Source organism: Pelodiscus sinensis, chromosome 2, assembly GCF_049634645.1.
Source record: "Pelodiscus sinensis isolate JC-2024 chromosome 2, ASM4963464v1, whole genome shotgun sequence".
NCBI lineage: Eukaryota > Metazoa > Chordata > Testudines > Trionychidae > Pelodiscus > Pelodiscus sinensis.
In genome coordinates this window covers 229,254,881-229,272,079 of record NC_134712.1, presented here as the reverse complement: position 1 = coordinate 229,272,079, position 17,199 = coordinate 229,254,881, and the positions used below count along the sequence as shown (strand labels likewise).

Sequence of the window (17,199 nt, the reverse complement as noted above, 5' to 3'; positions counted from 1 at the left end):
TCCACACTCAGCCATGTAGTAGCAATGCAGGGAAATGCAAGGGGTTGCTACATACAGGGTGTGGCCGTGGTCCTGTATTAGGTAGTAAGGGCGGAGAGGAAGCAGCATGGAAGGCTGAACCATAGTAAGAAGATCTGAGAATCAGTGCTGCTGGGATAATCAGGATGAGCCTGGCTTGATCTACCTTGAATTTGGAGACGACCTGCAGAAGAACCAGGATACCAGGGAATGCATACAGTAGGGTTGACTTCCAGTTGCAGAGGAGAGTCAGAAAGGGAGCCTGAACTGAGGTACTGTTTCCTCTTGTCAACAAAGAGGTTGATCATGGGATGCCCCACATTGAGAATATCATCTAAAGGATCTCTGACTATAGAGACCACTTGTGCCTTGGAGAGAAAATCCTGTTGAAATGATCCACAAGCAGTTCTGGACTCCAAGTCCAGACATCTGTTTGGGTGATGTTCTCTTCGATACAGAACTGCCACAGGTCTATCATCTCCAGGCAGAGTGCTCTCGAGTGAGTTTATACGGGCCAAACTTCTTACGTCTGAACGGCGTTGTATACATCCTGAGCATCCTCAGGGTGGTGCGAGAGTCCTTCCCGGAATGGAAGACTTGATCTGTATCCTTGAGGATCTGTTTCTTGGGTTCGGGCAAATATTCCAACAGGAGGTACCAACTTGGAATAATTGTCGAAATCATGATTGGCCAGCTGGGCTGAATAGTTGGCCATTCTGAGGGCTGCTGTGGCCGAGTAAACCTTCCTACCCAGCAGATCTAGGAGCTTTGCTTCCCTGCCCTGTGCTGTTTTCAACTTCTGTTGTACTGCATCCATAACGATGGAGTTGGGTTGGGGATGCGTGAACAGGAATTTTGCGTCTTTGGCATCAACAAAGTACTTTTTATCCTTGCACTTGTTCGTTGGGGGCACAGAAGCTGGAGTTTGCCAGATATCGTTAGATATTTCTAAGACGGCTTCATCAAAAGGCACAGCCAATTTTGGGTTTGGTTGAGTGCTGTAAATTCCTCAGGAGGGTGTGTTGTTTTTGTGGCACATCTGAGGTACGTAAGTTCTGAGAGTGGGCCACTCTTTTGAACAAGTTCTCAAATTGTTTGTAGTCAACTACCGGGGAAGAGTCTCCATGGAAGACAACTGGTCGGTAGGGGAGTCCATGAGCTGCTCCTCACAAACGGGAGACTGATTATCATCCCCCTCGAGCTGGGTGGAAGTTGAGGGGGCGTTACCTGTGGGTGTTGGGGGAACTTGCCATGGAGGGAGAATTTCCTGGGTGGGAAGGTGTGGCGAATGAGATTGAGAATGCTCTGGTGAGACCGACAGTGAGCAAGCAGCACTATAGGAGCGTGTAGAGTCCCGGAAGTAGTAGGTATAATGACTACCATGGTGGCGATGTGGGGAGCGTCGAGGAGAATAAGAACTCACATTCCTATAGCGGAAATAGCATGAGCGTGGTAGGGACACTGAAAATCCCGATCATATTATGTAATGAGAAGGAGATCAGGAACGGTATGAACGATGGCATCGTGGAGGCATGCGGGATCTCTGTGGGGATCTCCAGTAGCGCCATGGTGGCAATCTGTAGCGCCTATGATCATGCCTCTCTATACAATGATGTGGAGAAGAGGAAGGCTCAGGAGAAAACACAGCCCTATCAGGGCTGGGCAATGGTGTACGCACATGCCGAATCTTCGTCTGTGCCTTGGTTGGCAAGGTCGGCCTTGATGGTGGAGGAGGAGCCACGGGTATAGGCCTAGCCAGTGCGGATAACACTGAGACCATGTCTGATATGCCCCAGTCTATAGACGGTGATCTGGGCACTGGTGATGTCGGTGCCGGGTGTACAACTGAAGGCCCAGGTGTCACAGTAACAGGCTCCAGTGCTGAGTAAATGGATGAGTCTTTCCGGTCAGTCGGTGCAGCTTCATCTCTTGGTGCCGTATCCATTCTCGGTGCCAGCTTGTGTTTCGTGCCATTCTCCATGCCGCCTCCACCCTCGGTGCCGCTTTGGGTCTTGGTGCCAGCTCGGGTCTCAGCGCTGCACCCGGTGCCACTTGAGCCTTCGGTGTCAGCTTGCCCCACGCCACTGCTCTCGGTGCCGCATGTCCCTTTGGTGCCAGCTCAGCTCTTGGTGCTGTTGATGGTGCCAGCTCGGGCCTCGGCTCTCAGTGCCGGCTGGCCTTGTGGTGCTGGCGCCAATTCAGGGAGGGGTGGCGCATGCGACGCTGGCCCCAATACAGAGGAGATTGCGAGGCTACGTGCCGAAGTACTACATGCCTTGGATGCTTCCCCGTGGAATGTTTTGGCAGCTGTCTTCATTAATAAATCTAATGAAGTACATGTATGTTGTAGCTCAAAAGGATGTTTCATAAGGCAAGTAAATACTAGGTACAAGTTCCAGCTCAGGGTAGGATCTCTCATTTTGTCAGGAGTATTCGACAAACCTCTTAACAATCTTGCTGTACTTGGTTGAGGGAAGAGTACAAAACTCTGTATGGTTGTATGAAAAACTGTTATTGCTGCAAAATGAACCTAATGGAATTTGATAGATAATCCAATACTTTGGGAAGAGGTGCACGAGTCAGTGAAATCTGACGGTTGTTACACCAAAGATAATATTGCTTCCATTTGTGGAGGCAAGAATTTCATGTGGATTCTTTTTTACTGTTTAATAAAATGTGTTGTACTTCTGTCAAACAAGGTATCTCTATTCCCCTAGGCAATGAGGAACTCTCAGATTCTGGAGATTGGGATGAAGGGTTCAACTGGCAACATGGGTCAGTAAGCAAGGACAGATTGGAAGCCTTCACAAAGGGTGAAAGATAGGTCTCATCAAATAGGGATATTAGGCATGTGTTGGCCATGTGCAAGCAATAGACTGTTGCACATTTGATTTGTTGAGGGCCTTTAACTGTAAAGGTGTTCTGGATATGCACTGAGAAATTCCTTTGTCTAACAGGCGAGGAATACATTTCCTATGGATTAGGGATCAACCCCCTCTCAGAAACAATACCTGATGCTCTTACTCTGAATGCCATGCCAAACAGATTGACCTCTGGTAACTCCCAGACTAAAAATATATTGTGGAAGATCTGGAGTTCAGTTCCCATTCATACATTAGAAAGAAATGTCACCTAATGTCATCTGCCAAAGTGCTCTGAATACCTGAAAAGTAAGAAACTGAGATAACTATGTGATTAGCTATCCACCAATTTCAGAATGTTATCACTTTGTCATAGAGAAAAGGGGAACATGTGCCTTCCTGATGGTTGGTTGAATGCATGCATGTCATATTGTCATTGTTTTTATGGAATTTGATTTGACTAGTAGTAAAAAATATAGGCAAATCAAAAATTGAGGAGGAGAAATTGCTCTTTTAGAGACCACTTTTCCTTTTCTGTGTGTGATTCCAGGTGTGTCCCCCACAAATAGTGAGTATCTCATGTTATCACTAAGGGAGAGGGAACACCTGTGCTTATTTTGGTGGGGTCCTTCTACTAGTTGAGTGACTGCAGAACCCCCTGGGGAACAGAAATTAACCTTCATAGACTGTGTGTGCTTGGTTTGTAAACTGTTCAGAGCCATCCCTGTAGATCTTGTAGTCAATCTAGCATGCTGCACTATAGAGATCTGAACAACATGTGTCCCAGCAAAAATCTTATTGTTACTTGAGGACTGCCCTACGTTTCTTGCTAATGTGAGAAATGTGCTGGATGATACATATGCTTTGACTTTCACTGCATCCAGGTAAGCACCTGTGATCCACTCCTTAGTTCCATCAGTTTAAGGGCAGATGTAGATGAGGACTTTAGTACTGTAAATTTACTCAGTGCTGTGGTATTATCTGTCTCTCTCCCAGTACCTGGTGATTGAGATGTCAATGTGGACAAGGTGTATGTGAGAGGAGGGATCCTCTGCTCCTGGATATGAAGCTGGACACAAAGCTTGCCCAATCACTAGGAGTTAAACTTTAATTTCTCTATTTTTTCAGGATGCAGATCTTGCACATTCTGGGGATATGAATATTGTCCAGACTGTGGAGGTCCGAGGAATATAACTGACTTATTGGAATAGCCTCATGATAAGAGAGACACCTCTTAAGTCCCAGGGAACCCAACATTCTCAAGGAAAACTAAAGAAAATTTAACCCCTAGCAGGGGACCTCTCAACAATATAACAATCTTTATGAATAAAGAGGACATTTAAAAAAAAACCAAAGGGAAGAATTGTTCCAACAACTGTAGCCATTGAAGGTACAAACAGCTCTTTGGCTACGTCTAGACTGCAAGCCTCTTTCGAAAGAGGCTTTTTCGAAAAAGAGCATCTAGATTGCAAGCAGTACTTTCGAAAAAGCAAGCCGCTTTTTCGAAAGAGAGCACCCAGGCAGTCTGGATGCTCTCTTTCGAAAAAGCCCTGTTTGCATTCAAGAACAGCTTTTTTCGAAAGAGCACTTTCGAAAAAAGGTGTTCTTCCTCGTGAAATGAGGAGTACCGCCGTCGAAAGAAAAGCCGTGTTCTTTTGATTTAATTTCGAAAGAACGCGGCTGTAGTCTAGACGCAGGTGAAGTTTTTTCGAAAAAAGGCTACTTTTTTAGAAAAAACCCTGCAGTCTAGACACAGCCTTTGTGTAGTATCCTTCCTGACATGGGAGTGTATCTATTGACTTTGATTCTTATCTGCTTCAGTTTAACTACCCAATCTTCTGATACTTACTGATTCCCTCTGCTGTCTATCTCCCACCTCCCTCTCTTTTTCTTCCCTCCCCGCTGCCCTTCCCCTCTCCTATTTATTTTGGGTGTACACATCCTAAACTTGTAACTCCGGTCATCTGAAGAAGTGAACTGTGCCCACGAAAGCTCATGATACCATCTACATGTTTTGTTAGTCTATAAAGTACTACCAGACCATTTGTTATTTTTTTAATAAGGTAAACGTTTGAGGTAAAAGCTAAATATTAGCAAACGGGCACGCAGTATCTTCCACCTTAAGCCTTTAGCTATGATTTTTGAAAAATCATGGCAGACAGGGGAGATTCCAGAAGACTGGAAAAGGGCAAATATTGTGCCCATCTATAAAAAGGGGAATAAGAACAACCCAGGAAACTACAGACCGGTCAGTTTAACGTCTGTCCCAGGGAAGATAATGGAGCAGGTAATTAAGGAAATCATATGCAAACACTTGGAAGGTAATAAAGTGATAGGGAATAGCCAGCATGGGTTTGTGAAGAACAAGTCATGCCAAACTAATCTGATAGCTTTCTTTGATAAGATAACGAGCCTTGTGGATAAGGGAGAAGCGGTGGATGTCATATACCTAGACTTTAGTAAGGCATTTGATACGGTCTCGCATGATATTCTTATTGATAAACTAGGCAAATATAACTTAGATAGGGCCACGATAAGGTGGGTGCATAATTGGCTGGATAACCGTAGTCAGAGAGTTGTTGTTAACGGTTCTAAATCCTGCTGGAAAGGGATAACAAGTGGAGTTCCTCAAGGGTCTGTTTTGGGACCCGTACTGTTCAATATCTTCATCAATGATGTAGATAGTGGGATAGAAAGTACGCTTATTAAGTTTGAAGATGATACCAAACTGTGTGGGGTTGCAACTTCTTTGGAGGATAGGGACACAATTCAAAATGACCTTAGCAAGTTAGAGAAATGGTCAGAAGTAAACAGGATGAGGTTTAATAAAGAGAAATGCAAAGAGCTCCACTTAGGAAGGAACAATCAGTTCCATACATACAAGATGGGAAGTGACTGTCTAGGAAGGAGCATGGCAGAAAGGGATCTAGGGGTCATAGTGGACCACAAGTTGAATATGAGTCAACAGTGTGATGCTGTTGCAAAAAAAGCAAATATGATTCTAGGTTGTATCAACAGGTGTGTTGTAAGCAAAACTCGTGAAGTCATTCTGCCGCTCTACTCTGCACTAGTTAGGCCTCAGCTGGAGTACTGTGTCCAGTTCTGGGCGCCACATTTCAAGAAAGATGTGGAGAAATTGGAAAGGGTACAGAGAAGAGCGACAAGAATGATTAAAGGTCTAGAGAACATGACCTATGAAGCCAGGCTTCATGAACTGGGCTTGTTTAGTTTGGAAAAAAGAAGATTAAGGGGGGACATGATAGCGATTTTCAAATATCTAAAAGGGTGTCACAAGGAGGAAGGAGTAAATTTGTTCCTCTTGGTTTCGGAGGACAGGACAAGGAGTAATGGGCGTAAAGTGCAGCAGGGGAGGTTTAGATTGGACATTAGGAAAAAATTCCTGTCAGGGTGGTCAAATATTGGAATAAATTGCCAAGGGAGGTGGTGGAATCTCCCTCTCTGGAGATATTTAAGAACAGGTTAGATAGACATCTGTCAGGGATGGTGTAGACGGAGCTTGGTCCTGCCTTGAGGGCGGGGGGCTGGACTCGATGACCTCTCGAGGTCCCTTCCAGTCCTATTATTCTATGATTCTATGATAAAGATGGCTGAGAAGGCACAGAAAGCCATTCACTCATACTTCTCCAGGTAAGTCTCAGAGTGCGGCACAAGACCATGGGGGGACATACATGGGCGAAATGGGCTCCGTTGCCATAAATCACTGATCAAAAGGCACAGACTCCAGGCACATCTGAAGTGGAGTGCCCATAGGGACACTAATCAAGAATTATAACTTACTTAAATGATAAATTAACATATATACAGTAAAAACAAAAATCAGCATGTGGGATGCTGACCTTCCATGCCAGAGATGTCTCTTACTCCCACAACCTCCTGTCCTATCTTGTCCTCACTGCTTCTTCCTCACTTCCTCCATCCTTCTTGCCCTGCCTTAACCACAGGTAATCAGCACTGCACAAAACCACCTAGCACACACAGAAGGGGAAGTAGATTGGCACTAGAACCCAGGAGGTAGCATCTAGCTGTAGAGTTGGAAACCCAAATGGCCACCTTCTCTAACCCTGGCAGCTCTGTGCCTGCAGAAGAGGGGGGGGAGCAATTACACATTTCCCCAGATACCTTGCCTGTGTTTGGGGGGTGGGGCACTGTCCCCTCAGTGATTTACTACTGCTTTGAATGAGGTGCCAGCACTTCTGGGAAGGGTCTGTAACCACTGTTGAAGCTTCTCTTTGCTTCCTTTTCATTTTCTGCAGGGAAGCAAAGAGATCTGCAGAGCAGCATAATTTCTGTGCATGCAAGGTGGTGCAGAATTCCTCTAGAAGTATTTAATGTAATTGTGATGCTCTTGCGACGAGGAGTCCTGTGGCACCTTATAGACTAACTGAAGTGTAGGAGCATAAGCTTTCGTGGGCAAAGACCCACTTCTTCAGATGCATGTAGTGGAAATTTCCAGAGGCAGGTATAAATATGCAGGCCAGGATCAGGCTGGAGATGACAAGGTGGATCCAATCAAGGAGGATGAGGCCCACTTCTAGCAGTTGATCTGGAGGTGTGAATTCCAAGAGAGCAGAAGCTGCTTTTGTAGTTAGCAAGCCATTCACAGTCTTTGTTTAATCCAGAGTTGATTGTGTCAAACTTGAAGATGAACTGCAGCTCAGCAGTTTCTCTTTGAAGTCTGGTCCTGAAGTTTTTTTGCTGCAGGATGACTACTTTTAGATTTGCAATTGTGTGTCCAGGAAGATTGAAGTGTTCCCCTACAGGTTTTTTTATGTTGCCATTCCTAATATCAGATTTGTGTCCATTGATTCTTTTACGTAGGCACTGTCTAGTTTGGACGATGTATATAGCAGTGGGGTATTGTTGGCACATGATGGCATATATTACGTTGGTAGATGTGCAGGAGAACGTACCAGTGACAGTATGGCTGATCTGGTTAGGTCCTGTGATGGTGTTGCTGGTGTATATATGAGGGCAGAGTTGGCACCGAGGTTTGTTGCAAGGATTGACGAAGTGGGTCTTTGCCCACGAAAGCTTATGCTCCTACACTTCAGTTAGTCTATAAGGTGCCACAGGACTCCTCGTCACTTTTGCAGATCCAGACTAACACGGCTACCCCTCTGATACTTGACACCATGCAAGGCACTGCATTAAGCTGTATGGAGTGGAAATCTATCAACCTCATGAAGAAACTTGCACAAGTACAAACAGATATCATCTTTCTCTCCAAATGCAAACAGATGGACAGTATACCAATGGACTGAAGGTGAAAAATCCATTGCTATCTACATACTGCACAGACTACAGTGAGAGATTATGCCATATACTATTCAAAAAACTGAGGAACCACCTGATCAGCATCCTGTACAGCAAACAGGAAAACATCAAAAAAGAGCTCTCCAATCTGGAGTGTCTCATAAAACACCAACCTTCTGCAAAGTGGACTTTACTAAAATAAGACAGGAGATCTACATTACACACTTCACTTCTCTACAGAGGAAAAAGGACTGTAAGCTGTCTAAAATCCTACCTGCCACATGGGGCCACAACAGTGGTACCCCTAACTCACCCAGCAATATCGTCAATCTCTCCAACTACACACTCAGCCCGGCAGAAGAATCTGTTCTATCTCGGGGACTCTCTTTTTGCCCCGCCACCCCCACTAACATGATACAGTTCTGTGGTGATCTGGAAACCTACTTTCGCCGTCTCCGTCTCAAGGAATACTTCCAACACAACACTGAACAGTGCACTGACACACAGATACGTTCCCACCAACAGCACAAGAAGAAGAAGAACTCCACATGGACTCCTCCTGAGGGCCGAAATGACAGTCTGGACCTCTACATAGAATGCTTCCGCCGACGTGCACAGGCAGAAATTGTGGAAAAACAGCATCGCTTGCCTGGTAACCTCAGTCGTACAGAACGCAATGCCATCCACAGCCTCCGGAACAACTCTGACATTATAATCAAAGAGGCTGACAAAGGAGGTGCTGCTGTCATCATGAACAGGCCTGACTACCTAAAGGAGGCTGCCAGACAACTCTCCAATACCAAATTCTACAGGCCTCTTTCCTCAGATCCCACTAAGGAATACACTAAGAAACTGCACCATCTGCTCAGGACACTCCCTACACAAGCACAGGAACAAATCGACACACCCTTAGAGCCCCGACCAGGGTTGTTCTATTACCCAAGATCCACAAACCTGGAAATCCCAGACGCCCCATCATCTCGGGCATTGGCACTCTCACTGAAGGACTGTCTGGCTATGTAGACTCTCTGCTCAGACCCTATGCCACCAGCACTCCCAGTTACCTCCGTGATTCTACGGATTTCCTGAGAAAACTACAATGCATAGGTGATCTTCCAGAAAACACCATCCTAGCCACCATGGATGTAGAGGCTCTCTACACAAACATCCCACATGTACATGGAGTACAAGCTGTCAGGAACAGTATTCCTGATGATGCCACAGCACAACTGGTGGCTGAACTCTGTGAATTTATCCTCACACACAACTATTTCAGATTTGGTGACAACATATATCTCCAGACCAGTGGCACTGCTATGGGCACCTGCATGGCCCCACAATACGCCAACATTTTTATGGCTGACCTGGAACAACGCTTCCTCAGCTCTCGTCCACTTACACCCCTTCTCTACCTATGCTACATCGATGACATCTTCAGCATCTGGACCCATGGGAAGGAGACTCTGGAAGAATTTCACCATGATTTCAACAGCTTCCACCCCAACATCAACCTCAGCATGGACCAATCTACACGGGAGGTCCATTTCCTGGACACCACAGTACAAATAAGTGATGGTCACATCAATACCACCCTATACCAAAAACCTACTGACCGCTATACTTACCTGCATGCCTCCAGTTTCCATCATGGACACACCACACGATCCATTGTTTACAGCCAAGCACTGAGGTACAACCGCATATGCTCCAACCCCTCAGACAGAGACCTACACTTACAAGATCTTCAACAAGCATTCTGTAAACTGTGATACCCACACAAGGAAGTGAGGAGACAGATTGACAGAGCCAGACGTGTACCCAGAAGCCTCCTGCTACGGGACAAGCCCAAGAAAGAAACCAACAGAACACCACTGGCCATCACCTACAGTCCCCAGCTAAAACCTCTCCAACACATCATTAGTGATCTACAACCCATCCTGGACAACGATCCCTCGCTTTCACAGGCCCTGGAGGTAGGCCGGTCCTTGCCCACAGACAACCCGCCAACCTGAAGCATATTCTCACCAGCAACTACACACCGCACCATAATAACTCGAACTCAGGAACCAATCCATGCAACAAACCTCGGTGCCAACTCTGCCCTCATATATACACCAGCAACACCATCACAGGACCTAACCAGATCAGCCATACTGTCACTGGTACGTTCTCCTGCACATCCACCAATGTAATATATGCCATCATGTGCCAACAATACCCCACTGCTATATACATCGGCCAAACTAGACAGTGCCTACGTAAAAGAATCAATGGACACAAATCTGATATTAGGAATGGCAACATACAAAAACCTGTAGGGGAACACTTCAATCTTCCTGGACACACAATTGCAGATCTAAAAGTAGCCATCCTGCAGCAAAAAAACTTCAGGACCAGACTTCAAAGAGAAACTGCTGAGCTACAGTTCATCTTCAAGTTTGACACAATCAACTCTGGATTAAACAAAGACTGTGAATGGCTTGCTAACTACAAAAGCAGCTTCTGCTCTCTTGGAATTCACACCTCCAGATCAGCTGCTAGAAGTGGGCCTCATCCTCCTTGATTGGATCCACCTTGTCATCTCCAGCCTGATCCTGGCCTGCATATTTATACCTGCCTCTGGAAATTTCCACTACATGCATCTGACGAAGTGGGTCTTTGCCCACGAAAACTTATGCTCCTACACTTCAGTTAGTCTATAAGGTGCCACAGGACTCCTCGTCGCTTTTGCAGATCCAGACTAACACGGCTACCCCTCTGATATGTGATGCTCTTATTATCTATATAAATATCTAAATATTTAAACCCTACTAAAGCTTTTGGACCCTAGGTATTTTTAGCACTGCAGTTAATCTATGTATTGTGTAAGAAGTATTTCCTTCAATCATTTTTAAGTCTGATGCCTTTCATTTGAATGGGCTATTCTTTGGTCTTTAACTTATGAGGAAGAGTAAACAGAAGCGCTCCATTTACCTTTCTTTACACTATTCTGTGTTCCAGGAAGGGGCAAGGCCTTGGGTCAAAGTGGCAGGGCAGAGGAGGCCAGCCCCCAGTGCAAAATGATGGAACCTAACAACAAGTTTCATTTGATGATGCACTTCCCTGCTGGCCCTTAGAGGTGGGGCAGGACACTGAATAATCACAAGCCAGTTAGTCTGACACTGATCTCAGAAAAAACTGTATAAGGATTTAAAGAATGGTAGCATAATTCATGCCAATCGATATGGCTTTATGAAAAATAGGTCTTGTTAACAAATTGTATACAGTTTTTGATGATATTACAAATTTAGTTAATAAAGGTAACTGACCTAATATACTTTTATGGGACATTTAACTTGATACTCCATACCATTCTGATAAAGATTAACACTATACAAAAAAAATCAATGTCAGTCATAATAAATAGATTAAAACTTGTTAAATTTAATTTCAAAAAGGAAATTTTAATGGGGGAAATTTAAAGGGTGTTTCTCCGGGAGTTACACAATGATCTGCTTTTGACTCAATGCTATTCGATATCTTTATCAATGAAAGAAAGACAATAAAATCATTATTGGTAAAATTTGTAGACAATACAAAATTTGGATTAGTGGTAAATGATGGGGACAAGTCAGTTAAACCAACATGGAGGGCTTGGTAAAGTGAACTCATATTAATAATATGTATTTTAATTCAGCCAAATGAAAGACCATACATGTAGGAACAAAGAACATAGTCCACAATTACAAGATAGGAATGTAATAACACTAAAAAGGAATTAGGGGTAATGGTCTATAACCAGCTGAACATTACCTCTGTATATGGTATTAGTGTGACCATTACTAGAATACTGTGTCCTATTCTGGTGTCCACACTTCAAAAATAGGAGAGGATTAAAAAAGCTATAATTATTATTTGAGCACTCAAAAATAATGAGAGCCATATAGCCTTATAGTCATAGAATTAAACTAAACATGTTGAGCTTCTTATTGAAGAGAGGATTAAGAGGTGACGTGATCATAGTCCACAAGTACCTACATGGAGAAGAGATTTCTGGTAGCAGACAGTTCTTTAATCTAGCAGAAAAGGATAAATTGAGATCCAATGGTCACAAGCTGAAACTAGACAAATTCAGAAATAAGGTGTAGTGTTTTAACAATAATGGTGATTAACAACTTACCGAGAGATATGAGGAATTTTCTGTGACTTAGTCTTTAAAGCAAGAGTGAATAGTTTAGCTCAAATAGAAGTTGTGGGCTTGATGCAGAAATGAATGGATGAAAGTTTAGTTTGTCTTATGCAGAAGGTCAGAGTAGAGGATCCTACTGATCCCTTCTGCCTAATAAAAAAAAATCTATGAATCAGTGAAATTCAAATGGAAAGTTACTTACAACCTTCCAACATAATAGTTATACCAAGATCATATGACAATCAACCTTGAGGGTCCATCATACAAGAGCAACAGAGGAGCAAAGTTACTTGCAAGTCCCATTTATCTAAGCACACATTGTGAGATTTCAGCACCTTTCATGATCAAAAAAACGTGTAGAATAATTTTGGCCTTTTTGTTGATTTTTCTAGTATTGCTTAATTTTACTTATGTACAATTATTTTCATTACTCAAATGCCCATGAGGAGCCTGAAATAATAAATCCAGAAAAATGCATTTGAAGATTCAAAATCATAAAATTGTATTTGTGAAAGAAAAAATGCGATTGGCTGATGACAAAATTTAAGAGACCATCTGGTACAGTCACAAGGCTCATAAATCAATAGCTAATTGATACAAATTTCAAGAAAACAACATATATAAGGCAACGAAAAACTTCAAGAAATTCAATTATTGTACTTAATGTTGCTGAAGGCATCTGGTCTAATCCCAGATTTAATACCTATAGAAAAGTAGGACTTCAACAGCAAGTTTGCCCAAGCAAAGACCACAGGATCAGGATTTTAGTATGCAGGTAATCTGGTTAGTTCTGTGTTATTGCAAACATAAATAAGTCTTAATCATATATGTAACAACATTTATAATCAATATACAATTAAAAACAATTTCCACTTACTTGATCTCTTCCTGATTTATGTGATGTCATGTGGCGTTCAAGCTGTGTTCTATATGCAAATGTGTAACTGCATAACGAGCAACTAAAGTTATCCTCATTTTTTTCATGGCGATATTTAATGTGTTCCTTCAGCGAGGTAAAGCGTTTGTAACCTCTATCACAATATGGGCAGGTAAGCAGCTGGGAAAATGCATCTGGTGTTCCTGCAAAGGACAGACAATAAACCTTCATTTAAATAAAAATAAGAGATCTAATTTACTAAAATGATCAAACAAGTTGGAGATGTATTTTCACATTCGTGAGTTAATGTAAATCCGTAATTTAATTATGCATTTACATGAACTTATACCTCAGAATAAGAATTGTTATTTCCATTTTTCCTAGCATGTACTTACTCATTGCTTGGAGTACAGATGGCTCTAATTTGCAATTGAGAAAAGAAGGAACAAGGCAGAGAAAAACCAAGTTTGAGTCTGATCTCACACCAGGTTCACATTGGTGTTACTCTATTGACTTTGACAGAGTTATTTGTGGTTTAGACCAGCATAAAGTGAAATCAGAATTATTCTATAATTAGACTCACACTAGACATGTTTATGGTTTTATATGTAAGTACATTTATTCAAGATCTCTATACAGAACTATCTTATCCAGAAAGTAATTTGTGAATAACATTGTAAACATCCTGTCTGGTATTCTTACCTATTTAACAATAAAAAATAAAATATTGCTTCAAAAGTCTCATTCTATGTTCAGATGAATTAAAATCTGGTTTCAGGAATGTAGGATTTGCCATATTGGATCAGACTATTGATCTATAAAGTGTGTTACCCTGAGCCTCTGGCAGTTCCAATTCTTCATGCGTCAAAGGAAATGGAAGGCAATTCCTGCCAAAATGCAATTATCCGATCGTGCAGATCTACTGCAAGGGATAGGACAGAATTTCTACTTGAACCCCATTGATTATAATCTTATACCCTGAAGCATATGGTGTAAATTTCCATGGACTGTTATTTTAACTTGCATAAGTACAAATATTAATACTCATAAAAAGCTAATATCTTTGAAAATACTTATAAATTATTTATCTTGATGACCTACTTGTGGCAGTTAATACCTTAGGTTGATTATTTGCTCTATAAAAAAGCATTTATTTTTGTTTGCTTGGAATTTACTGCCTTCCAGTTTTATCTAGTGTTCCATTGTTCTTGCACAGAGGGAAAAGGAAAAGAGGAGACTTAGATCATTTTTCACTTCGTTCCTTAGAGCGGTGCATCTCTCAGCTAAGTCCCTTCTTAGCCTTTGCATTTTCAGGGTAAATGTTCAAAATTGAAGGCACAGACATAGTTTGACTTCTATATGTGGGAAGAAGGGGCAGCTCCAGACAGGCTAATAGGGCAGAGCATAGGTGAGAAGAGGAGAGACGAATTCCAAACCTGCTAGCAAGCATGCCATTTGATTGGGGAAGGGAAGGAACACAACTTCAACTGTGATTCCAGGGGCTACTTAGGCCCATGACTCTCAACCTTTCTAGACTATCACATCCTTTTCAGGAGTCATATTTGTGTTGTATATTCTAAGGTTCATTTCACTTAAAAACTACTTGATTACAAAACCAGACATAAAAATACTAAAGTGCCATAGCACACTATTACTGAAAAATTGCTTATTTGGTCATTTTTCTATATGTGAATATAAAATAAGTCAATTGGAATATAAGTATCATACTAACATTTCACTGTATAGTATATAGAGCACAATAAACAAGTCTGTATGAAATTTTAATTTGTACTGATTTCACTAGTGCTTTTCATTTAGTATAAAGTGCAAAGAGGTGCATGCCCTGACTGACTATCTAGCACTGCCCCAAGTGTTCACAGATTTGCAGAACTGATCCAGATCTGGGAATTTCACTACATGATGCTTGGTGTCACAACCATCAGCCATCGTAATTCTGGTGGCTGCAGCAGTTCTTAGTAGACTAGGCATATTTGACAACTGTTTGCAACATCAGAGGTTAATACCTATATTTTATTTTTATTACTAACAATAAATTTCTCCCTGCATGGCATAAAATCATTGTTATTTCAGAACAAAAATTACTTAAGTGTTAAACAAGAAGTTATTTATATTTATTAGATTAACATAGTAACAACTTTTTTTTAATACAGATTGTCCATAATTAAAAAACAAACAAACAAAAAAAACCCAAACAAACAAAAACAAAATAAAACAAACCAGAACATATATTTAGGCAATAAAGCCAATCATAGCTTCCTAAGTGCTTTTGAAATTTCCACCTTTAGTGTTTTAGGAGTACAAGTCCCACTCACTTCAAATTGCTGATGGAGGAGCATAGCTTGACTTGTGGAGGTTCAGTTCTCAAGACTGTGAAGTTGGTTGTAAATAGATCACGGGCTACTTGCTTATCTATTATTGTGTTTGTCTTCTTATGGAAGGGTTTGAATACAACTCTGGAATTGTATTTTTAGTTCAGATCAGCATTTTTCGTTATAGCTATGAATTTTAAGAAACTTCTTAATAGAAAATAATTGTTTAAAACCTGAAATTTTGCTATTAGGAAACTAATTAAGAAAATTAGCATAAACCATCATTTTTGCAATGTAAGGTTATAATGGGAAGAAAGAACTAGCAACATGATATCAGATTTGATTTATAACTAAAATGGTTTTAAATTTAAATAACTGTATTTAATTTTTTGTAAGTAGTAATTTGCAAGATGGATAAAAATGATTTCCACTATGAAAAACAACGTTAGTTGTTACTTTTTCCTACTGCCTTGCCTCTTTTTATTCCAGGAGATCATTTTGTATATAAGCCAGTATTTCCTGTTTTCTTATTATTCTTTTGAGATGGAACTTACTATAATTTATTTAGATTCTCAATGAACCATTATCTAGCAGATCATCTTATTTTTTATCACATTTTTTTCAAATTGTGATAAAAATAATTGTGATAATAATATTCTCAAATAACCACTTACAGAGATAAAAGTCATTTTTATAGAAAGTGTGCTTGTAAATGGATTGAGTCAAACATTTATTTAAATGTTGTTTATTATGTCCTTATATATATTATCAAATGGAATTCTAGACTGTTATTTTACACTCTTATTTTCTTGTAGATTAGCATTTCCATTTAACAATTCCCAGTAGAAATAATCCAAACCCAAATGTTTTAATTATCACATCTATCAACTGTAACTTTCACACAAGATATGTAAAGGAAATAGAATGTATAAGTGAAATCTAGCATAAAATAAATAGTCAAAGCTAAAGTAAGGATATCTAAGTTTCAGAAACCTTAGCAGTATTTTTTGCTTGATTATAGCCCAATTTCATAATAATTTGTGCTTTCAATTTCCATTTATTTCAAAAGCTACACTTTCTACAATAGATTCCTGGATACTTATCTTTCTAAAACAGAGAATTTTTAGGACAACTGTTCAGAGTAGTTCAGTTTATAAATAGTCTAATTAGCAAAATAATATTTACCATTTTCATCTTGACCACTAGCTTCTGGCGTGCCTTGTCTCTGGTCTTCCTCAGGTGCCTCAGGGTATATAATAGCTGTATCTTCCTGTTGAAGGAATTCTTCAACACTGGGATCATGGTTTTGTTCATTTTCTGCTTCGGAATCACATTCATCTTCTTTTGCTAAAATTAAAAAAAAAAGCTTTCTTAATGGAATCTCAGTGTCATATGAAAACATTTTAAAATGATGCCTCTATGAAATAGAGGCAGTAAAGGGGGGAAGGGAGAGGAGGGAAGGAATACATCAGAGTGGCAGCATTTGATTTGATTCTGGGATCAGCTGTGTGGCGGGCTGCCTCTTTAAAATGCTGCCTCTGTGCAATTCAAAGGGGAAGCTGCAGTTGAGCCCAGGATCAACTGGAGAGTCCCCAGCTGAGCCCAAGCTCTCCTGCCTCCCCTCTGAATTGTGCAGAGGTGGCAGTTTCAATGGGGCAACCGCCGCACAGC

General features: G+C 41.3%; 1 protein-coding gene across 4 annotated transcripts in view; it reads right to left on the bottom strand.

Moving 5' to 3' along the window:
- The window catches only part of ZEB1 (zinc finger E-box binding homeobox 1), a 213,593-nt gene that overhangs the window by 18,693 nt on the left and 177,701 nt on the right, over positions 1-17,199 (bottom strand). For all 4 annotated transcript variants that reach the window (XM_006110683.3, XM_075922648.1, XM_006110684.4 and 1 more), the window contains 2 exons: positions 16,714-16,875; positions 13,199-13,401 (listed from right to left, as the gene is read on the bottom strand). In XM_006110683.3, coding sequence (XP_006110745.2) covers positions 13,199-13,401; positions 16,714-16,875 — 365 coding nt within the window. The remainder of the gene's footprint in view (positions 1-13,198; positions 13,402-16,713; positions 16,876-17,199) is intronic.